At 36.4% G+C, this 25,199-nt stretch overlaps 2 protein-coding genes across 2 annotated transcripts in view; both read right to left on the minus strand.

The window, feature by feature from the left end:
- Nucleotides 1-1,262: 1,262 nt before the first annotated feature.
- KIAA0408 (KIAA0408 ortholog) lies at nt 1,263-13,211 on the minus strand. Its single transcript, XM_045544328.1, has 5 exons — nt 13,077-13,211; nt 8,854-9,216; nt 8,686-8,765; nt 4,860-6,183; nt 1,263-2,351 (listed from the first exon to the last, which is right to left on the minus strand). The coding sequence occupies exons 1-5, from the start codon at nt 13,209-13,211 to the stop codon at nt 2,178-2,180; spliced, it is 2,076 nt and encodes a 691-aa protein (XP_045400284.1). The 3' UTR covers nt 1,263-2,177.
- Nucleotides 13,198-25,199, minus strand: part of SOGA3 (SOGA family member 3) — a 56,943-nt gene continuing 44,941 nt past the window's right edge. Inside the window, exon 8 of the mRNA XM_045544327.1 lies at nt 13,198-13,317. Within this exon, the coding sequence (XP_045400283.1) occupies nt 13,198-13,317 (120 nt within the window). The remainder of the gene's footprint in view (nt 13,318-25,199) is intronic.

The raw sequence follows: 25,199 nt of genomic DNA on the forward strand, positions 1-25,199 counted from the left end.
GTAACCCTTTTAATTTACAGATAACGAAGGTAAGTCTCAGAGAAGGAAAGTGACCACCCAAGGGTGGGTACCCATCCATTCAAGTATTAATCAATGTCACTGCTTTGGAATCTGCCTGGTCATCAAATATTTTGCTTTGCTTAGTTTGGTTTTACTAAAGACTCCAGAGTCCCAGTCCCCACCTCTGGAAATTTTGTTTTAGTAATTATGGAGTAAGATCGGGAATTTCATTGTTTAAAGAGATCCTTAATTTCTGGTTTATAGGTAAAGGTAGCAACCACAGGTCATAGCAGACTACCTGGGATACAGTGCTGGAGAGGAACAGTGACGTCGCGCAGTCGCTGGGCAGGCTCGCCAGGGCCACACAGCAGCATTTTCCTAAAAGGACCATTATTTTATGCCCCAAGGTTCCACCTTCCTGCTGTTTTTTTCCCCTCTAGCTGAAAAGTATATTATGACAGGGTCTAGGTTATTTTTCTTTCATAGGTTTCCTGTGGAAATGGATATTTCTAAAAGAAACAAGAATTAAACGAGTGAATCTACAGCCCTTACTTACCATCCGATCCAAACTCACATTCTAGAAGTTTAATTCTGGGTCACTCCTGAAAGTCTCCTTATTGTAAAGTATGGATCTAGACATCACCAGTCTTGGGCCTTTCAAGGCAGTCTGCAATTTGAAAATTATTTATTTACTCCAGGTCATGATCTAGAATGAAGTAAATTTCTCTAAGCGGGTTAGAAAACATCATAAGGAAAAGGCTCTTTGAATATGTTTGGCGTAGGAATTGCTTAACCTTTTTTGGTAGTAAGAGAAAAGCTTAAATAGCATTAATGTCTAACTAACAACATAATTGATTTTATATAGAGACAGTGGGGAGCAAAGTTGCTTCTAAGATCTTCCATGTAGTATTCCAAGCACCTCAGCATTCATATTTCTATCAGTTCTCAATACATATTTTGTGTGTTCACTGTATGTAATTTGTAACCAAAATATATGTTTCTCTTCCTGATGCTACTATGCGATGTCAACATTTAGTTTAAGGCTTTTTTTTTTTGGTAGCACATTACAATCAATATAATTCAGGTCTCAATTAAATATTATTCTTGATCTTCATTGGTTAAAAAAAAGTAAATGAGTCTTTTACCTACTAAATTTAAGGAAAAGGTGAGAAAAAGGAAAAAAATGAATAACTTACCTCTAAATATATACGACTCCAAGTAAAGCAGCTAGACTAAAATCTGACAACAATTTTAACAAAGAGTAAAATTCAACGTAATTTAATGTCTTTTGCATCCTGTTTAAGGAATGTTTGTTACTGAGGTTGACAAAATAAATTCATTATTTAATCATTTATAAGGCAGTCTCCTGACATTGGCTCTGAGGATCAAGTATAGATAAAGCCTTAGTAGACTACCAAATGATATATGAAAGCATTTATGAACGTTTTATGCTTGCTTTGGAAAGCTGATCTGTTAAACTTGTGACACTTTAATTCATAAAAGAATAAACAAGGAGATTAATGGTATTAGTTTATCCTTATATGGGTTAAGAAACTATTTATGAATTGTATTTAGAAATCTACCGATGTTAGATATGTGTATAATTCTTATTTTTCAGTGTAGCTGGGGGTCAAGGAAGTGGTTAATTAATATATGTACCTCAAATGCTTAAGTGGATACCTATTAAAAGGTATACAAAATATAAATAGTACTATATATTTTCAAAACTTTTAAATAAACACAAAGAATATATAGGTATACATGTTATAATTTCAAAGTCAACACTAGCACATAAGTTTTTCTTATCTAAATACATACTAAGATACTTCCTATTTCAACACATGCACCTACAAACACATGGTCATGCACATAACCTTACTTTCTGCCACTTGCAAGAAAGTTAGAATATACAATATTATACATTGTTTCAACTTAAATCATATTGGAAAATTAATGAGAATGGCATTAAAAAATTCTGATCTAAGAAATCAAAATACAGGGAAATAATTATTCTGTGGATTAAAAACACTGAAGACTGATGGAAAGTTAAGAATTAAGTTGCTTGTCCCAGTGATCTTGAAAGACACAGAAGAGAACAGGACTGGCTGTAAACACTCAGAATGCTGTTTGACAACTGGGACTAGAACTTTTGTAATCTCACAATCCAGGCTAGAGACTTAGATCATTGATGCTTCAGATCGCAAAGAAGTTGTATGGTTGTGGGCAGTTCTCCGCAAGGCGGGGGGCGCTGATGGAGATCTAGATGCCCATCTGGATGGGAGACGGCGATTTGCTGGTCTAGCAGGTCGGGAAAATCCTTTTCCATGTGAAGTTTTCACCGCCATGGATTCCTAGGACACAAGTGAAGGCATCTCTTACTATACAGGCACCAACAGTGGGCTTAATATGTCATGGATCCCAACTATGGGATTCGTGTATTAAAAAATTTATAAGCAAAAACAAGCATTGAAAACTAAAGAAGGTATTTGTCTAATATTTGTGGTCTTGGATGTTTTAATCAAAGCAATTGAATTTTAATTGAATTTGGAATGTGGCACTTGATAATCTTGTAGCTTTACTCTCACTAACAAATTTTAATACAATTGATCTCTTTGTAGAACTAATTATAAGCACAAGATTCAAAAATTCAAGTTAAATAAGTTAAATAACTTCGATATGATAGAAGAACAGATGTTTCTTAGCAGAATATTAGGATGTTTTAATGTTATTTAAAAATAAAAAGTAATTGATGGAAGAAACTGTTCATTTAAGTCAGATTATTGGCACTTTTATTTTATTTTATTTATTTATTTTTTTGAGACAGAGTCTCACTCTGTTGCCCAGGCTAGAGTGAGTGCCGTGGCGTCAGCCTAGCTCACAGCAACCTCAAACTCCTGGGCTCAAGCGATCCTCCTGCCTCAGCCTCCCGAGTAGCTGGGACTACAGGCATGTGCCACCATGCCCGGCTAATTTTTTCTCTACATATTTTTAGGTGGCCAGATCATTTCTTTCTATTTTTAGTAGAGACGGGGTCTCGCTCTTGCTCAGGCTGGTCTCGAACTCTTGACCTCGAGCGATCCACCCGCCTCGGCCTCCCAGAGTGCTAGGATTACAGGCGTGAGCCACTGCGCCCGGCCAGATTATTGGCACTTTTAGAGTTCATAAGCAAAAGGCACACAAACTGAATTATTTATCTGATACGATTTTTTTTCACTTAGAATCACTGTTATTATCTCTCAGAAGTCTAAAAATCATCATCATAATACTTTTAAATACAACTTCATTCCAATAATAATTGCTAATAAAGAGTTGCTGTCTCTACTGGGCATGTTCTGATGTGTGAAAACCTTTTCCTTTTCTTTCCTTCTCTTTCTTTTATTTCCTTTCTTCTTTTTTTATTTCAGTGAAAGAAAAGCATTTTTTGAATCTCACAATTAAAAAAATTAAAAAGCTTTCATGACACATTTTATGCATTTGGTTCTTACTGACCTTTTTAACCAACACTGTGCTCTTTCACCCGAGACGGGCAATGAAGATTGCCTCTATTTCTGCTATTTTAGTCAAGGCCTGACACTAACCTGCATTTTCTTTTCTCTCTTTGGAGACATTGTTTAGATTTATTCACAGAGGGGGAAAAAACTAAAACCAAAAGAAAAGTAAGGATCTATAACACACGACCCCCTCTCCCAGACCTCCAGTCAATGCAAAAAAAGGGAAACATTTAGTATTATTTCTTGTTAGTGAATGAGAATTTTGGCTGTTTATTGTACACAGGTTTCTATTTCCCATCTCTAGCTACAGGACCTTACAGGCATTTATGAGCTCAACTTCTAAGCTTTTAGTTTTTTTAAGCTGAGAAATACATAAGCAGGATAATTATTTGTACCTTCTGTTTTTATCAGAAACAGGTAAGAGTTCTGATAAGATGGATAAAAATTGATATTTTTGCAGGATTTGAAATCCACATAATATTTTAAACCAGGAAGAGTCAATCTGCATAGCTTAAAACTATGCTGCGTACACACAGCATTCTGTAAGACTAGAATTTTTGAAGCATTGGCTAATAATAACAATATGCCACCTTATAACTTTTTGTAAGTTATGTTCTTAATAATTATATCCATAAAAAGGGACTGTTGTATAACTTTTTCATTGTAAATATCAATTTCTTTGACCTCTTACTCTCCTATAATTAATGAAGATTATACTCTTTTGAAATGGACAGGAACAAAAAAAGGATAAGAGTTTATTTAAATATCCACTTAAATTCTTTTTCCAATTTCCATGCTAAGAATATATACAAATAAGAATGACCTTATTTTATATGCTATCTTTTAGTTCCATAAATAAAAGAACCCTATTAGGTGCTGTTTTAAATGATGAGTTTTACCCATATTCACTCTTGATGTGACTAATCTGATCAGAAAGAACATGAATCAAATGCTGAGAATGACTGAACCAATCATAGTTGTTAACTGAAAAGTGAAAATTATTTTTAAAATATTTTCCATATACTTGAAAAAAATAAACCTTTAAGAGAACAAAATTCTATAAATCAACCAATGTTCATTCTGAATATTGTTTCAAGAAAGAACATTTGATCTTCTCGAGGTTGAAATCCACTTATTATATATGTGTTATACCGTTTCAAAATTTTAAAAAAGTTATAATGTACTATTCCCATTCTTAAAAACTATACCTTAAAAGTTCCTTTTGAGTTATATTCATTCACAAACAGAGGGTCAAGCACAGGTAAGAAGAGGCCAAAGTGTTTGCCTACATCCTATTTATACGAATGGGCAATGGATTGGACTAAATATGGATGCATCTCTACCAAACTATGTTATTTGCTTTCTCACCTCTGTTACCTTTTTCTGATCTATTCCTTGCTTCTCTTGCTGTCCCGCACGCATAGATGTCTTTTGCTGAAATTCTTGTTCCATTTGGAGCATTTCTAAATGCTGACTTAATGTGGCACCAACACTGACATGAAAATTACATTTGGTCCAATTATCCCGGAAGCACTTAGAATTTTGCAATGCAGACCCTGTTGATGTCTCATAGGTTTTCAACAGCTTTTCCACAACGCCATAATTTGACTTGGGATCAGCTGACCTTGGTCGACCAGACAAATTACTTGGTCTCCAATCATGCTCGTGGAGCATATTCCGATAACTGCGAGGATTTACGTGTCCCTGCATTTGTGTGACTAGTCCTGTTGTGGATTTCTTGGTGGGATTATCAGGCACATTTTCCATGGGCATAGGCATGTGGGCACTGGCTTTCCATATACCAGACACATTGTAATTTTCTGATGTGTTACCTGTATAAGTAGATAAAGTATCACAGGGTTTAAGATCTTCAGAGTAGCTTTGATTCTGCTGTATTGCATGACAATTTCTATCTGTTCTAAATACAGCTCTGTTAAATTCATCAGTCTTTGCTGCCAGCTTTTCATTCTTTGTAGTTCTTTCAAAGCCACAACTGAAACTTCTAAGTGGGCTACTGCTCTGTGTCACTGAGGAGCTACAGTCATTACTTACATGAAGATCAGGATGAGATTTAGCAGGGTGATCTGGGATCACCATTTCATATTTTGGCTTATTGGGAGTAGAGCAGGTTTTCTGAAACCAAAAAGTGGAGGGACTCTTTTTGGCACCTATACCAATGTCATGTGACCACATGCTAAGGCCAACATCTTCTTTACTTGGAGGCTTGCTATCTATTTTGACTTCTGGTGCCAAAGAGGAAAACATGATACCATCTTTCAAAGTCTTCTCTTCATTTGGACACAGCTTAGGCATATCATGCTGCCTCAAAAGGAAGTGAGAATTGCCGTTCCTTTCACTTAGACCCTCATGGGCCACCCAGATGTTGTGTTCTAAACTTTCCTTCAACCTTTCATAGGCTTGTTCAGAATCTGAGCTCGGAAAATTTCGAGAGGTGCTTCTGGGAGGAGGTACTGGTGGAGTTTCATTTATTTGCAAATGAATTGTGTCAGTTCCACATTTTTTCATAGGATTGCTTTGTAGCACATTGGTACAGCTCAGATTCTTTCTATTTTTCTGTTTCTCTTTTTCTAAGTTAATCGGAAGAATGCACTGGCCATTGTTGATCATGTGGTCCCCATGAGGCACATTAATTACATTTGGCATTTCCTGGAGAAAAGAATCTGACTTCATCCTAAACAATTATAAAACATGCTGTATTAGTTATAACTTTATTTAGGATAAGGCCTCAAAAATACAGTTAGATAAAATGAACAAGATCTAATAACAAGGTGACTATAGTCAAAAATAAGTTATTGTATATTTTAAAACAACTAAAAGAGTGGAATTGGAATGTTCCCAACACAAAGAAATGAGAAATGCAGGCTGGGCGCAGTGGCTCATGCCTGTAATCTTAGCACTTTGGGAGGCTGAGGTGGGAGGATTGCTTGAGGCCAGGAGTTCGAGACCAGCCTGAGCAAGATCAAGACCCTGTCTCTACAAAAAAATAGAAAAATTAGCTGGGCGTGGTGGCGCACACCTGTAGTCCCAGCTACTTGAGAGGCTAAGGCAGGAGAACTGCTTGAGCCCAGGAGTTTGAGGCTGCCCAGGAGTTTGAGCTATGATGAGGCTGCTGCACTTAAGCCTGGGTGACAGAGCAAAACCCTGTCTCAAAAACAAAAAAAAAAAAAAAAAAAGAAAGAAATGATAAATGCTTAAGGTGATGGATACCCCAATTACCCTGATTTGATTCTTACACATTGTATGCCTGTATCAAAACATCACATGTACCCCACAAAAATATACAACCATTACATACCTATAATAATTTTTTTAAAAAAGCTAAAGAAAACATTCAAATCCCCTTTAAAATCTGGCATTGTCAAAGTCCTCAAATATGCTTTACATTAATTGTGATGAGATGCTTTCTGTTGTATCTCCTGACAACCATTTTGAAAAAAAAGTATTTTTATTCTCTGAAGAAGTTCTATAAATAAAATACAATAAAAAAGGGGAAAAAACATAGCTTAAGCAATAGATTTCTGCTACAGCAAAAGGAGTCACAATTCCCTCAAACATCATTTTTATATAAATCTGCTAATCAAAAACTTCAAGTCATATTTTGGCTTTTATGGCAGAGTCTACCTCTCAGTGTTACATTCAAGGCTCTACATACTCCGACTCAAACTATCTTTCCAAATTCGTGTCCCATTTTCTCTGTTACCTGAAACTTCACATACACTCAAATTAGACTGTGTAGTCTTGTGGGTTTGTGCTATTGGCTTTCCCATTTTTATAGCTGTCCCTTGCCATTTCTTTACCTCCTCTCTGCCTACCGAATTCCTATTCATTATGTAATGTGAGCTCAAGTTCCTCCCCTTGAATATGAAATAACATTTTAAATAGTAAGATAGAAATCTGAATGCAAGTGCAATGAGACATGAATAATTCCAAATGAAGGTGTCATTTGGACTTGAAAGAAAAGTAAGATTTTTTTTTTAGATGAGCTGAGTAAAGGGCACACAGACAAAGTGAGCTCTGATAAAAATTGTGTGGCTCTTCAAGGGACAATGAGTATTTTGGTACAGATGGATTATAAAGCAGAGTGGGGAGCACAGTGAAAAATGAGAGGGAAACATTAGGTCATGTCAAATCATCATGCCTTTGAACTACATATCAAAGATTTTGAATCTTGTTCTAAAGGTCATGGGATGACAATAAGAGCTTTATACCAGGTGTGACTTATGAAAGAAAATTGGCAAATAAGTTCTGAGTTATTTAAATAAAAACCTAAATAAAGCAACAATCACAAATCAAACATATTTATAAATATAAATCATACATATAAATATCTTCAATTTATTAAAGAGTATGAGATACCTTACAATAAAGTACAGATAAGCACTCATTAATAGAGAATAGTAAACAAAAGCTAAATGGGCAAGTAGAGGAAAATATTATGTATAAAACATTGTTGGCTAAAAAAATCTATTGCAAGTCAGCACAAAAATTCTCTCTGAACTTCCTAAGAGCTGAAGAAAAATAAGGGAACACATGTTGGAGCTTTCTAAAAGAAGCATACTGCCCCACAAGATGTTAATCCTAAAATATTCCATCTTTACTTAACTAATAGAGAATTCCAAATATATTTTTTGAATTTGGCTAAAAATTGCTGTTACAATTATCTACTGTTTCTGAACAACATGTTCAGAAACATTATATTAATACTAATTGTAGAGAAATAATTGTGTCTTAAGCATAAAATGTTTCAGTAGAACATCATTATATATATAACTAACACACCATTGTGTTAAACCTGACATAGTTTAAAGATGTATTTGACTGGGTTAGCCCAGTTGTATACTCTTCTACTGGCCAAATACTCAAAATTATTAATAAGAACTACATTAGAGGCTACTTGTTAATTTATTATGGAAGATCTACCTTAACAAACACCAGAAGAGTGAAGTATTCCTAGTAGCCAAATTACAAAACGAACTGGAAGATTTGCTTTAAGAATTAGTGAGCAGAGACTTATACAATCGAAGTTTCTATCTCCCATCCAAGATAATAAATTTTAACAACTCAGTAATTCTCACGAACAAAATGTAAGGAGGAGGCAGTTTGGATTCACTAACTAGAAACAATATTCTTTTTGATTTCCCATCATAAAATAATCATGGATGTACCAGCCTACCTTCTATGGTTAGACCGCTTTTGAATTTCCTCTTGAAAGCTGCATAATTCTTCACTAACTTTGGCAAGTTCTTCAAGAGCCTTTATATGTATAAGCAATAGCATGTTAGCACTTTGAAAAGTAAACATTTCTTTAGAAACAGTTCTAGGCTAATCACAGCTCACTTACAGTGCTGAGGGCGCCAGAACAGCTCTTGCTCTCTTCCTCAGAAGTCCTCGGAGCAGGCCAGGCCTCACATTCCTTTTGATTGCCTGTGGCCAGAGGATCTATAAATCCTACTTTTGATTTTTTTGTTGCTTTTTGTTCTTTACACATTTGATTTCCTTCGCTGAACAAGCTCTGCTCTGTTTTCTTTTCTTTTCCCAGACCATCCCTGTGATTCATCCCTGTAAATTCGTATTGTCCTGCACTGGGGTCATCTGGAGAAGATTCCACCATTTTGTCCTGAGTGGTCTTCTCAAGATCAAGACCAATGATCCTAGCACGTTCATGCATATTGATTTTCCTCCGAAGCTTTACTTCCTGGCAAAGCTGTAAAACAAAATTAAAACTTTTTTCCCCCTAATTCACTTTGTTAATATTCTTGATACTACGAAAACTGTTTTTAGTTCTTTTTGCCATATTACTCTATTCCACCTGGGTATAATGTTTCTGCCTCCAAACAGGGCTTCCAAAATATGGATTAACTAGAACAGCTTTGATGAACCATAAGACTACTTTTAGTAGGGCAATACTAACGTCTATCTTTATGACTAGAAATCAACTCATTTGAAAACAAAATGAATCTGTACCTATACATACATAGATACAGAAGCACTGTCACAAAATTAGAATGATTTGGATCAATTATTGGCCATACTATCTAATTGCTTTCAGAGAGAAGAGTTTAACATTAAAGTCATGTTTTTAAAAATATATGATCCTACTTGTATGCCAACATTTAACACTCTAAATAGTTGACAATCTCACATAATAAGTCAATTCATTCTGTTCCCTAAGAGACATGTGTCAATCAAAGAATGTTTCCCTTGGTCAATTACATTGGTGAAGGCTAGATATTACCAAGTTTTTTTTTTTTTTTTTTTAATGCTAAGGCTATACACATTCTAAAAGTTTCTCGTCCACATTAAAACATATGTGACAATCCCCTATGTGGCATAATAGAACTTTAAGGCTTTGATTGTCTATTAGTCTCTGTTAAAGTGGACTCCAAATTGTACCTTGGTGAGACCTTAGTGAAACCTGCAGGCACTCACTCACCTCACCTTTGAATAGAGGAAGGAAGTGGCCTTCTCTTTAGGCTGGAGTCTTGGAAAAGCTTGTCAAATTTCAAAACAGACTGTCAGATAACCATTGACCAAACAACTCTACATTTTATAGCCACAATCAATATCTCACCACATGTATTATTTAAGGATATAACAGATTTACTGCTACTTAATATTTACTCAAAACTCAGTTGAGAGAAGCAGTGAACATAGTTTATGCCTAAAAGATATATGATGCATTTATTTTACTAATACTAATAAATTTATTAGTATTTATTGTATAAAGTCAGGATAGCATCAAACTGCAGCCATGAATCAATTGTTTTGGTCTCGTAAAATTATTTGTATTGAATGGCTGTGGGCATGATGGTTTGGGCTGATCTCGAGATAAATTATAAGAAGCAATGCTAAAAAGTGACATATTAAATGTAAGGATGCCATTGGTGACATTGTCCTGTTTTTGAGAAGCCATCGGTAAAAACAAAATTGCTTTAGTTTAAAAACCAGGGGGGAAAAGTGCTATTCCTAGGAAACAGGTTTAATTTGTCTTCTGAATATTAAGAAATATGCACCTGATAATTTCTGTGTTAGCTACTAGAAAGACAGATCCACTGCTGCATTTCACATACAATCCTTCTTCCTGTCTTCATCTCATCTTTCTACTTTAGTTTTTGGATACTTTACCTCATATGTAATTTTATGTCATCTTAAATATTCTTGGGAATTTAGGTGAGGTATGAATACACAAATAACATAAATGTTATTGATGGAAAACCATTTATTCTGTATAAGGGAATCTGAGTTACCTGATACTCAGCCCTTGTCAATGGTTATATGATTATTCTACCAAAAGATACAAGCAGGAAAGATTACAGTGTGAAAAAAAAAATTTCCCAGATATCTATCAACTTTATCCAGTGTTTCTATCTGGATTATTGGAAGTCGTTTCAGATGATCTGTGTATGTATATCTTAGTTTTGCAAGAGCAAATGCAATGATTGTGGATAGTGGCTGAACAGACACTCATGAGCAACTTAATACCCAATACTGCATCCTCTCATTGGATGATATTATCACTTGAAAGTACTGAAGATATAGGTGTGTACCTGGGAATCTACAATTCTCTAGCACAGGACTTAATAATTTACATCTAATTTCATACACAGAACTTAGTGATAAATTTTAAACAAATACAGTCTATGATGTTTGTGTCATATTATTTTTCCAAGTGTTGACTTCTTAATTTTAGCTTAAAAAAATTGTCCTGATTGTCTGAGACATGTGAAGATCCTTTTGCCTTGTTTTCCTCACTCTTTCTATGCTTTGTAGCCCCTAAGAAGGTACCTTTTATATATGTTTTGGTATATGATAAGGGAACACAGTGTGGTATTCAGGTATAGTAAAGCATCATCTATGGGCATTGTGGGTAACATATTATCTAAACATATTCCCAGCTATGGAGCTGTATAGTACAGGCAGCAAGACATAAATAGTAGCACAACTCCTCTCCAAGATGAAGAAAAAATATTACAGTCCTTCTGTTTCCCTGATGTAGAAAGGGATGCTATAATATATCTATGAGCAATAATCCTATGTTTAAAGCATATTTATTTATTTATTTATTTTTATTTCAGCTCATCATGGGGGTACATAAGTTTAGGTCATATACATTGTCCATGTCCTGCCCATCCCCCCGAGTCAGAGTCCCAAGCGCGTCCGTTCTCATTCTCCAGACAGTAAAGCATATTTAATGCTCACTAATTGATAAGGCTAATACTTACCTTGGACAGACTCTACAGAGTGTCAGAACAATTATTGGACAATAACAAATTCAACCAGACAGATTATTTTATCTACATGGCTTAAACAATTGGCTAGACTAATCCTGCATCCCTTAATTATTTTGCTTAGATGCTAGAAATGTATGAGACTGTTACCAACTGGACCTCCCAAACATTTGGGACCAGCCAGTGACCCATGATTACAGATCAGTTTCTGATGGAACTGGAGTTCTGGATTCTGACTTGACCTAGGCATCTCTTTGTTGATCCAATCTGAGTCTCTGGGTAGGGGAGTTAAAAGAGCAAGCAGGACACATTTCTCAAACTATAAAAGGAGAAGTGGATTCTCCTTTCAATCTCCAATTATACACTACATGCCTGCCTGCTCAGCTCTATTTTAGAGAAAAGGCTTAATAGCTAATTTTCTTTATTTTTCCTTTTATTAATACTATGCCAATTTGTACTTTATTCACAATTTAGTACATGGCTGTTAATAAGAAAAATGTTTGCACTATAAACACATAAAGCACTTACTTTGCCTGCAAATAAAGACCAAGGGGTCTTACAATAACTGCTTTGGTAATGTGCATAAAACCATATAAGTCAATACTATGGATGTTACCAGAAGAAGCAAGAAAAGTATAAATAATTTCCAGCTGGAACAAGCTTGACTATATACCAATGCAAATGCTTGAAGGAAATATTCCAGGCCTACCAGGCTGAGGGATGGCTAATGGGAATAAAATGGCTATTTGTATCAGAGTTGTGACATGTAATTTTTCATAACCCCTTTCCTAACAAATGTGCCAATAAATGTGGCACACCATGCCAGAATACAGCTCTTGTCTGCTGCCACTTTCTGTTTGATATATGATACTCCTTTTTTATACTGACTTATATAACATGTAACTTCCTTTAATAGACATTACTTATAAATTATCTCAGGAAAGATCGATATTCTAATGTCCAGTGGTAATTTTGCTAATGTACGTCTTAACAATTATGTCTTCCTTGCCTTTTACTCCTGGGACCTGGTATTTGAAAACTCATGCAGAATACATACCTCACTTTTGAAACCAACGTTCTCTAGCCAGAAAATAATAAATTGATATATTTTAGAGTGACATTTCAAGTTCTTAATTTTCATGCAAGACTATAAAATAGTTCTTAAGGTACCATTGGGTAATATTATGCTATTTTTGGTCCAGTAAATGTCACTGAGACATGCACCTCTTAGGGGGAATAAGGAAAATAGGAATCGTTTCCAATACAAAACAAACTTCAACAGACTTTTCATTCAAGAATGAAGTTTACAAGATATTCAAAACAAATCAACTTGTACCTCTTCTATCTTCTTCTGCATGATCTTCCACTGACTTTCCCATTCCTTTCTTTCGTTGTCAAACTGGTCCAGTAATTCCATCTTTTCCTTGTGCCAGTTAGTCTCTGTGTTCTCCCACTGCTTATGTAGGTCCATGGCAACAGTGTAAGTGTCGGCGAAGAAGTGTTTCTGCTCTTCTCGGCCTTCTCTTAACTGTTTCTTGGAAGCTTGGAGTTGTTTTATTTGAAGCAGTCTCACTTGCCTTTAAAATAAAGCCTAATATAAACATAACAAGACAGAGTTCCAAATCCACGTGCTTTCTGGAAATATATTTCATCATTTTGTTAAGAGCCATTGACATAAGCAAACTGTAGAAAAATTGGACTCAAAGGGAGAGATGAGATTACAATAATCTGCTTAGGGAGAAGAAACTAACACGGTCACTAAAGTAATAAGTATTGTCTAAAATTATTTTTTTCCCTTTCTGAGACCAGACAGCAAAATTATAGTGGACATGATGGCTAAATGCACATGTGAGATATAAATATTCCTTTAAGTAACCATGTAATCTAAAAATAGAATTTTTTGTGAATATCTAAGAGTAGATGTTTGAAATTCAAATGTATCATTACATCTACACAACTGTGGCAGATTCTGCTGCAAGAGAACTACCCTTTCTGTTCTGATGCAACCTGATTATATATTTCCGTGACTTAAAGTCCTGAGCCCATGCTGGTCTACAGCCTCCTTTCTATATTCAGAGATCAAGCCCATGCCAAATGTGATTACTGCATTAATTAAGACCCCAAAGTTGGTAGTCAACTTAGGACTGATGTATCAGCAAGAAACCCACCTAACTTATAAAAAATGTGTTCATTATTTTACTTCATCAAGTAAAATCTAAAAGCATCAAAACTATTCCATGAGACATGTTAAAATTTAGCCATTCTCTTTTCCTTCTAATAGACTATATATCATAAAGTCTTTAGGACACTGAATACAGAGAATTAAAGAAAACATTTTGCTTACTTGGCAGGGAATCTTCTATTATATTAAGTAGTAATTGAAATAATTAGATTTCTAGCATTCAGGGTATGTGTATTTAGGGTTTGAAGATGGAAAATACTACATATACAACTTTGTTATAAGTCATCTAAAATTTCTGAGATTTATTTACATTAAAATGGGGATATTCACAAAATTCTTATGAAGATTAAATAACATACTGAATACAAAGTAGTTTGAGAAAATTAAGAAATTTTCCTAAATTTTGCTTTATAAAATTTTGCTTTGACTTCAATTGAAAATGGTTTTTATTAATAAAGTCATATACCTTTTTTAGTGGGTCAAAAAGCATTTTAAAAATGTCTGAAACTCTGTTTAAGATAATTATGCCTATAAGGAACTCTAACTCTTCAATTTACTAGGCCATTACCAAAATGCTGTAACTTATTAGTGACAGCCTATGCTAATTATGGACAAAGTTCCCAATGGTCAACAGCTTCAGGGGTGCTGACATTGAAGAATTAAGCCTACATATCAAGGCAGCAAGCACCAATTTTGTACTCACAGAAGATGCCTGCATATTTCATATCCTAAATACAAGATAAAAATCTAAGACTAATTTTATTTTTGTCAGACTGCTCCTTTTATTTTTTAAAATTATTTATTTATTTATATTTATTTTGTAGAGACAAGGTCTCACTATGTTGTCCAGGCTGGTCTCAAACTCCTGGCCTCAAGCAATCCTCCCATGTCAGCCTCCCAAAGTGCTGAGATTACAGGTGTGACCACTACATTCCGTTTGTCAGACTATTCTGAAAATACGTATCTGAGTTGTAATCAGTTTCGAACATATATTTTTTTAAGCTGCAATCTATCAATAAATTATAACAGGCTACTAAGAATAAAAAATGTCAGCTCTATATGCAGGGCTCCACCTTCAAAAACACCCTAGTAATATTGGGATCTATACTGTTATTCTTTTCTCATACTATATGCTAAAGACATTGATAATTTTTTCCTTTTTCTTTGGCATTGCCACTATTATGATTAATTCAGTGAAGAAAAATAAGTAACTTCAGATCCAGCTATTAATGCCAGATGCCATCATGTCTCATTTTATCCACTTAGCCATGCTCATTTCTATATGAGCCACGCTCACTTCCCATCCCCTCTGTCACTCCTTCTTTTTTGCTGTCCCCTACACCTACAAGCCAGTAACCACAAGTACTTTCCATACCAAATGTCAGTGAAGAACTAGCAAAATGAATATAAGAAAGAGCATACAGAGTTTTGGTTTTGGTTTGTTTTGGTTAATCTAACGTTCAGTGATCTTGATTACCCAGTAATATTGTAGGTTCATCTAGCAACTACTCACAGGAAATGTAGACAGTGCTTATCTTGAGACTGGTGGACTGCTTTAAACTACATGTAATTAACTGTGTGCAGAAACTGTCTTGCTGACTAGAAGGTATTTATCATTGGAACTCAGTGGTTTGAGATATCAAAAGATAGCTGAGATTTAACCAAAGAAGCTATAAAAAGGAAGCAGACCAATTTCAAGCTACGTGGAAAAGAGGCACTATGATAGTTCATGTTTTATCCCAATTCTTTTTAAACACTGAAAATGTTCAGAAATCATCATCGTACAGTTTTTCCTACAATTATGTAGCAAATCGCTCCAACTTTTCTTTTTATTCCTAACTCTTCTTGAACCACTTCCACACCACAGTTGAAAAGATGCCAGTACTTTCTTTTTTTTAACCTACCAGAAGATCATCCGTGAATCCTCTAAATCAGTCTTGCTCCTGGTAACAACTCTATCTGAACCCAGGTAACGTTCCCGAAGCAGAATAATCCTGCACTTACTTGCAAAGAGCCAAACTCATCACTTAATATGGAGAAGGGCCAATCTACAGTTCCCCTTTCCAGGCCAAACAAACTCCTAATGCCAGGAAATGTAATAGTTACAGATCAAAAACAAGTTTTTGCAAGAAAATTTCCATACAGCGATATCTGTGCCAATTTTTGTGGGAGGATTTAGTTAGCCTTCCTAGCATCTCTGTCCTGTCATAAATATAAATATCAAATGTAATATGGCCAAATATACTGCTTCCTCTTCCAAAAATAAAGTCGGGGGTGGGGGGCATTGAATTGTGTTGAGGATTAAGTGAGAAAGAAAGGAAATCTTCATAGAAATGCCTAAACATCGTTTTGGATCACAGTGGATGCTTAATAAATGCTTGTTTCTTGGTTTCTTCCTTCTGTCCCTCTTACCCTTCCTCCCTCTTCTCACTTATCTCTCCTCCCTCCCTCCCTTTCTCCTTTCTTTCTTTCATCTATCCCTCTCTCTGTTTCCTTTCTCTGGAAAAAACAGATTATTTTTATCTTTATTTATTTTAAAAATCGATAGAAGCAAGTCTAATTATGTGAACTTTCATATTCTCCATGATCTTCCTTTGCCCTCAAGTATTTTAAGGATACATGTCAAGTTAAATATTTAGGAGAAAGTTTTTTATTGTTAGTAAAAATCTAAATGAATCTTATATAAAACTGCTTTTGTTATAATTCTAACTTAAATATTTAAAAATATCAGACTAAAGGGGCAACCTTTGTAGGGACAGAATGTTCTGTTACGAGATATTATGGGGTAAAGTGATGCAGCAGATTCAAAAACTCAATTTAAGTGCTCTCTACTGAGGCAAATATAAAAGTTCTCTTTGTTCCTAGTTGTCACTCTTTTTCTCCCACAGATACTGGCATCTATGTGGGAGAGAAGGAAGGATTTCTGCTATCTGAACCTCCCTTCTCATAGCTCTTTGGTTCTCCATGTCATTTCACTCCTTCCAGAATTTCATTCAGAATAAAAATTTATTAGAGCAAATGTCAAAAGACAGAGTGAGCTGCGTTACTTAGTCACACACATTACTCCCCCAATAACTCTAAACTAGCATTGCATAATCCCTTTTAAACTACTTCCCCTCCTCAAGGCTGAAAGCCAGAATTATAAAGGGTTGTGAGTGGGTTGCATAAGTATGGTGATAGGAGGCAAATAGTTCTGCTAACCTTCCGGCTGACCAGTAAACAAAATTTAAGAGCAACACAGAGGTCTCACAATAAATTATTTTCATCCCCCAAATTAGTCTTGGTTTGGCCATGGCAACACTTCTTTATCTGAGGGGTGGTGTCCCATTCTTACTACACCTTGGTCATTACCATTTCAACCTCCATCTCCCCCACTGAAAAGTGGACTGTAGCCAAACACACTCAACAGTGTTAGGACAGACAGGACACTCCATTGCTACCTCTCTAAGATTTTTGTTCAGAGTACTTGTTTCTTGCTCTACTATTTCCTTTTCCTAACCATATTACTTTGCACATAATCGAAGATCTTTCACTTATAACAGGTTACGTATTCCAATAGGAACACCACATACAGTAGGTACTGCCAATCTCACAATTCCTAGAAGAATCATTTGGCCTGAAGATGCTCTGCTTCTGATTAATTTTGAGGGATTAGGAATTCCCACGCCTATACTTATCAGAGTAATGTACCATTTCGCTCCCAAATTTTCTAGCTATTATGAATCACTTGCATCATTTCAACTAATTAACAGATCTCAATCCTCCCCTATTGTTCACTTGCAAATGCATCTTTCCAAAGATCGCCATGATTTGATTTTGTTAAAGGATAAAAGGAAATTTTTAAAAATTGCTGTCTATTGCTATTCAGCAGGTTTCTCGGGCTCCAAGGTCAAAGAGACAATACTGCATGCAATTCTGAATTCATCAATTTTGCCTTCTCATTTAATTATCTTGTCCTTCCTTGTTTTGTCTCCAGTTGTTTACTTAAACAAGAAAACATTCAAACTACAGGCACACTGATTTTATTTCTCTTAACATTTAAAATACAAGCTTTGAAAAAAATGTTTGGCTAACCATCTTGAACAGAACATATTGTGTGGTAAGCGTCCCTCCTAACTGTAGATTATCCCACTATGAACGGCACAGACTTCAGTCCAAATCACAGAAACACTTATCCTACAGTGTGTACACCATCACCTTAAATGAAATTACATTTATTTATTTTTCATCACAATTTTCAAATACCAGCAATCTCAAGGTTTGTGAACTTTGATTTGCAAATGTTAAAAACTCTTCACCCCAATAAAAATCACATTCTAATAAACATACTTAGTGAAATCCCATAGTGAGCAGAGTGCTTTTCAAACTACTGAGCAGCAGAGACTCAGAGAGCGGATGGCACTGTCAGTCCAGAGTCTGGAAATCCACCCTCAGCAGCTGAACCGCCTCTTCCCAGGGAGTCAGTACAATCCATTACACACCCCACCCACTGTTTTTAAGCCCAGACACAGACGCCAGCACAGGCAGATGTTGAAATCAGTCTCCACGTAAACAGTATCCATAGTTCAAAACATGTTAGCAGCAGCCCCTCTGTATCGTGCCATAATTAGTCACTTGCTTGCAAACTTGCCAGAAAGAAACATACCTTTTTGCACTGGGGAGAAATCCTATGGATGCTCGGCCACTGGTCAATCTAGCAAGGGAAGGAAGCAGAGTGGGTGGCTAGCTGTCTCAAACAAAAGAGTCTCAGGTCGGTGAACCTTGATTCTTCACAAGAAAAGGGAACACAGAATACATCCAACCATTCCACAGAGCGGTACTGACAAGTCCCTCTGAAACCTTCACCATCACATTCACTAGTCAAGAAGCTGCTCGGCTCAGTGTCACAGCAGCAGCTGAGACTACCATGACGTCAGTTGCTTGGAGGCGGCCTTCAAGCCACCTCTTCCAACCAGAGCCCTGTAACTTTAGAGCAGCTCGTACTCAGGGTAAACAACTCCAGGTCCAGGACATTTTTAGCTTTTATAATGGAGCCCAGTATTTTCAAACTTGCCAAAAGAGCTGTTGTTAATATCACACGATGACAATGGACAATTTTAGATTTCTTTTATTGGAGTAAACTCATCTTTTATAGGCAAGAATTACCCCCCTCCTTACATACTTTTCTCCATCCCCTTCCCAGCTAGTGTCAGGAAGTACTCTTCAGGGACTTTATAAGTTTGTGTCTGGATGTGACAGAACATGTGTAGCAATTACATATATGCGATCTCAGAAGTTCTATAAAACTTATTGAATTTCTGTCTTTAAATAAAATAGAGATGGGACATAAAGTCCAACCTCATAGCTCTTTGTGATTCTGAGAGTGTACTGCTTATATCTCCAATGAGAGTGATGTCTTTATGTTAGAGGAAATCAGAGCCCACAGGAAAGGATGATACTTATTATGGGAAGACAAAAACCAAAACAAAAACCACCCAATGAGATACCTACGTGCTTGTTTTCAACTGAGGTGTGCCTCAGCCAAATCGGGAAAATAAAGCAGCTCAAATGAATGGAAAAGCTCCCTAAATCATAATCAAATAGGTCTATCCTGGAAAATACTAGAATTTGCCTCCCCAGCAACATGTCCAGCTTTATTGTAACCTAGCACACACGTGCAATGGTTGATGTTTGGTGTAATTTAGTCAAAGAAAGTCCCTAGAGCAATTCTGTGTCTAATTTAGCAAATATACTAAAGTTTAAATAATAAGTTCTTATTCTCAAGTCTGAAGAGCTTCCCTGGTGTGGTCTTTAAAGGATAGCATATTCACTCTCATGTTATTTTCATCTGCTTCTAGACAAACATTTCACAGGGAGATAAAAAGTTTAATAATAGTAACCTGCTCACAGTAGGACTTTAATACATGTAGGACAATTAAATGAAATCCTATCCTGTGTTTGGAAAGCCTGGCATCACAATCTCAACAGCAATAGCAACAGTTACAGTAATAGTATCAATTATTCATTGAGCAGCAACTCTGTGAGGCTCTGTGCTAAGTACTTCGAATACATCTTTATCTGAGCTCACCCTCACAGCCACTGTGTCTATAGATATTATTTACCTGATTTTACTGATAAAACCATGGCTCAGAGAGGTAAAGCATCTTGCCAAAGTTCATAGAAACACATCCACCCAGAGGAGCTGGACTTGGAACTGGTTTCCCTGATTGGACACCCTGGAATTTTTGTCTCAGAGATCTAGGATTCAATTCCACCGCCACCACTTATCTGTCTGATCTTGGAGACTGTGTTTCTTCCTTAAAGGGATCATTATATTTTCTTCAAGAGGCTGTGAGAATATGAGGAATACATACAGTGCCAGGCACACAATAAATGCTAGCTCATGTCTGCCTCCATACTTCTGTGGAGAGGAAGATGAAGGAAGGTTGAAGGGAATTGCCCAAAAGCATCAATACAGAATTATCTAATCACACTGTTTCTTCTACCCTTTCTTCCACACCAAACTTCTTAATTTCTGTGTGTTCTCTGTAAATCAAGTTAAGACTGTTTTCCAGATCCTATCAGAAATTCAGATAAAACGTGGCTAAGTTATAGGAGAAATTATGTTGGGCTATACTTCATACAGTCACTCAGTAGTACCCATTTCAATGCCCTTTCTCAAGGATATTCTAATAATTGCATGTGCTTTATCTGCTTCTTACCTTGTTAAAGCTGATCTTAAACTAGTGAAAGACATTGACAAAAATTTTACTCCAAGTTTACCACTTATTCTAGTATTTACCAACCCTTTCTGATGAATAATTTTTATATATGTGTATATACATACATATATAATGTATAATTTCCATGCCATATTTCATACCCAAAAGAAATAAAATAACTCAATTAGATGACAGAATGCAAAGGCAACAGCTACTTAGCACAGCTTTCAAACCTTTCCCCTGGAAACTTTTTCTAAAGAAAACTTTGTTTTAAGAAAAGTTCCTACAATTCTGTACATAAAATGAATGCATTTAAAAGACTATTGCTGGTGTACTCAGCCGTGCAATGACATTCAGACATCTTGAACGCCCTGATATTTTCAAACAGGTGTCAGAAAGACTGAAAACATTATGGAAAAAATGCAATTTTTTTTGTGTGTGGGTAATCCAGGTTACTTTTAAACCATTTGAACCTTTAAATCTTCAAATATGAAATTCACCCAAATTATTGCTCTATGTTTTGGAAAGAATCACAACATTCATAGCCAACGACACATTAATCTTATTTCAATGTATAACAGATATGTAAAAAATGTGTATAATATTATTTAATGGAAAATAAACGTAGAAACTCTGGCTGCTATCAAGTAACAAGAAAGAAATTCTAAAAAGGACTCAAAAAGAGCTATATTAATAAGATCTATTAATCCGCAAACAAAAACATTTTGGAAAGTGTGAAAGAAGAATACTGAGTGCATAAATGTCACTAGCAGGTGTTTGGAGACTTACAGAATTTTAGAGACAGAGAGAACCCCTGAAATCCTCTAGCTAACCTTCTCATTTTACAGCCGAGGGAAGGGGCCCTCCCTGATGATAAGTCATCTGCTCAAGGTCACAGAGCCATTTACTAGCTATGCCGAGAATAGAATCCAGGTCTTCTCATTCCTGGTGGAGTGCCTTGAAGTTTAAAATTCCAAGGAGTTCCAGGGAAAAAAATTGAACCCAAGGATAAGAGTGTTGGATCAGAGAGGAAATTGAGAAGTTGATTTCTGGCTGTGCCAAATTTTAAATTCAGTTTTCTTCAATGTCCAAATGAGAGAGATGATATTCTGTCTTCCAAGTATGGCACAAGAGTCATATAGCAGAGTGTTTATTTTCATGACTATTTATCTAAAGAGGCCTGTGTCCTTAGCTAATAGAAATTCTGGGTCAAAATAAAAAGGCAAGACAATTGTACCTTAGTAGTTTAAAACTACTAAGGGGGGGATAAACACAGTAACATGGCCTTAAGCATGCCTGCACATATTTGTTTCCTTGTTTGTTTGTTCTGAGAAAGAGTCTCACTCTGTTGCCCTGGGTAGAGAGCAGTGGCATCATTGTAGCTCACTGCAACCTCAAACTCTGGGCTCAAGCGATCCTCCTTCCTCAACCTCCCGAGTAGCTGGGACTACAGGTGCACGCCACAACGCTCCCAGCTAATTTTTCTATTTTTAATAGACAGTTCTCATCTACAGCCATACCACCCTGAAGGTGCCTGATCTTGTCTGATCTTGGAAGCTAAGCAGAGTTGGGCCTGGTTAGTACTTGGATGGGAGACAGGTCTCACTCTTGCTCAGGCTGGTCTCGAACTCAAGCAATCCTCTTGCCTCGGTCTCCCAGAGTGCTAGGATTACAGGTGTGAGCCACTGTGCCTGGCCCATATTTAATCTACAGTTTTCTGTCTGGAGGATGGTCCTGAAATGTCACAAGCAGTTACTCATTTAATCTCCTTACACTAGACAATCCCAGTTGTTATGGGCCTTGGGGGCTTCTGACATCTTGCTTGTACAGTTTTTCAGTTGCTTCTTCCTTTACCCTTTAAACATATTTAATAGTAAAAGGGGTATTGTGTTTCTATTTTCATTGGAAAAGATTGGAAAAGAGAATAACTTTTGAAAAACAAATCATTTTCATGCATGTTAATGTTCAGAGGCTACAATAGGTGGCAGATTTAACTAATCTTTCCTTCTCAAATAATGTCTGCCCTTTGCAATTTTCAAAGTACTTTAAGATTCATGATCTCACTTGTTTAGCAGAATTCTTGAATCTTAAATTATCTTCAGTTCCCAAGAAGTCTTGGGTACTTCAGTGAACATTCCATTTAACAAATATTTGTGAGTACCAACTCTGTGCCAGGTTAGACCAAGTGGATTCAAAGAAGAATAAGACAAATCCTTGCCTTTAATAAGCTTGGTCAACTCTGAAAATTCCCTGAAATGTGACGTGCAGCATGACTGTTCACACCCTGAGTAGCCACTATCTTGAAATAAACTTATAGACAAATATGGAGAGGTTCTCCAGGGAGTACCCATAGCATTCCACCAACGGGATCACAGTGTGGTGTTACTCTCAGCCCTAGGTGCACACTGCAATCACTCAGAGAATTATAAACAAAAATAGTAAAGCTGGAACTTTCCCCCAGGCCTTTTGAATCAGACCATCCAGTGGTGAGGTCCAGGAATTCTGAACTTTTACAAGGTTCCACAGGTGATTCTGTCAAATTTGGTCCTGTGTTATTTGAGTCCTAGAATGGCAGAGTTTCAATTGTGTGTTAATAAAATAAGTTTGATACTCTTCAGATGCTGTTTTGGGGCACAAAATTATGAAGGTCACACACAGGGCATTTATTATCCATGAAAATTGCATGTTTAGATTATTGTGTTCCAGCTGATGTACTATGTTCTCAGTGCTGGATGTTTTTCCCTAAAGTCATGGGATGCTGGCTCTCTCTGCTATTCTGAAGGCTGGTGCCATGTCAACAGATTTTTTTAGCCAAGCAGATCCGTCATGGGGCTTATGTACAGGCATTTCCAGATGACAGAAATATTCAAAAGAAACAGTTTTGAACTATTTGTTCTTTTAAAGTATTGGTCCAAATTCTGAACAAAACAATAACATATTTGAGAAATGTGAGCTATTTTAAAGTTAGAAACAGATCTTGCTTACATTTTTCAAATTTGTTTTTAGCGTCTCATATTATTTACAGATTCTTAACTTAGGAGATGTTGATAATGATGACAATAAAATCAAAATAATAAAGAGACTTCTCTAGGGCTACCTGAAAAAAGTGACCTGAAAAAAGCCCTGGGAATGCCTATCCACCACAAGAGGGCCACCCTGAATCACTTTCTCTCTGCTAGGATGTTCCAGCAGTAAAGCATGGCTCAGAGAGGCCATTTAGCCAGTGTATTTGAAAGGTCACAGGAATTAATCCATATTCCCTCAGGGAATTACTAGTCCACCTATATCTTCCACCAGAAATGTCAGATTTGTCACTACTGGGTGACAGTATTATATTTCCAGTAATCAATCGTCTACTAAAATACCACTGATAGAGGAAGCGATTACTAGCTCATTACACCTCGGGACAGAACTAACACACAGAAAGGACTAGAAGGAACAGGTCGATATAGGTAAGCTCTGACTGGAGCTCAGGAACGCTGTCTGTTTCATTCATGGGGTGTAGAGCAGGAAACGGAGGTAAGATCTGAATGGGAACTGCGTGAGTGGGTGCTACAGTTTGAGCACTTGGTGTTCAGGTGAAAAGAAATGTGGCACCATGATATGAGAAGGCTAGAGTAAAGGGTCTGGAAATGAAGGTACAGAAAGGGAGGCTCAAAGTCACACTTCAGAATAGCCTCTGGGCCACTCTAATCAGAGGACATCTGAAGAGCCAGCCAGATCTGTTCTCCATGGCCAAGGTCCCCCAGTGAGTCCACGTGAGCCTGTAAACACAATACCTGGAGGGCTGGTTTGCCCACGATCATCTCAAATACTCTTCCCAAAATGGTGGTATTGTGTAGGATAAAAGATATTCAAGTGCAGGAAGGAAGCAGTAGGTTTTCAGTATATCCCCAAAAGCGGCTATGTCTGGTCCTTGCACTATATTCTGTTGTTGTTGACGCTATCTATATATTTTGTGCAATAAGATTCCCATAACTTAACTTTTTCTTATCCAACTATTTTGAATCCACCCTACCATTTTGAATCCACTCACTTTACTGATACAAATATCAGTATCTTTAAAATTACTTTTGAATCAATTACACTCCCTCTAAAGAAAGGAGTCTGAGCAGAGACGTAAGTTTCCCCTTCTGGAGAGTTTTCTCACTTCAATACTTGTGAGGGTAGGGAAACCTCACTTTCCTTCATCTACTTCCTTTTGGCTGCTTCACTGTGGCTTTTTTTATTAGACAAAACCTAAACATGTGAGAGTAACACTAAGGCTCTCTATGCACTGGCCCTGGAGTCAGAGCAGATACACATTCTCTTCCAGGTAAAGGTGCTCAGATTCCCAGGAGTCATCTAAAATCTGGAATAAATTAATTCTGGTAATTTGTCATGTTGAAACTCCTCCTCTGAACCTCTGAAGTTCTAAATGAGTAATGTAGGCCAATACAAAGGATGCTATTTCTAACTCTGTTTTATCTGTCCAGGAGTTAATGATACAAAGGGAATGACATAGAATGTGAAAATATTGTTCATGAAAAAGAAGGAAGGCAGTTATAGACTACATGTTAAACTGAGTTCTCTGGCA

The sequence above is a fragment of the Lemur catta genome, chromosome 2 (assembly GCF_020740605.2).
Source record: "Lemur catta isolate mLemCat1 chromosome 2, mLemCat1.pri, whole genome shotgun sequence".
Lineage (NCBI taxonomy): Eukaryota > Metazoa > Chordata > Mammalia > Primates > Lemuridae > Lemur > Lemur catta.

What these genes read in the sequence shown, in the direction of transcription:
- KIAA0408 (XM_045544328.1), bottom strand. Translation starts at nt 13,211, where the DNA reads ATGGACCTACATAAGCAGTGGGAGAACACAGAGACTAACTGGCACAAG. An exon ending in GTTCTGGCGCCCTCAGCACT is followed by an intron (nt 8,766 to 8,853) that starts GTAAGTGAGCTG and finishes ATACATATAAAG; the next exon opens with GCTCTTGAAGAACTTGCCAA. An exon ending in AAGCGGTCTAACCATAGAAG is followed by an intron (nt 6,184 to 8,685) that starts GTAGGCTGGTAC and finishes ATAATTGTTTAG; the next exon opens with GATGAAGTCAGATTCTTTTC.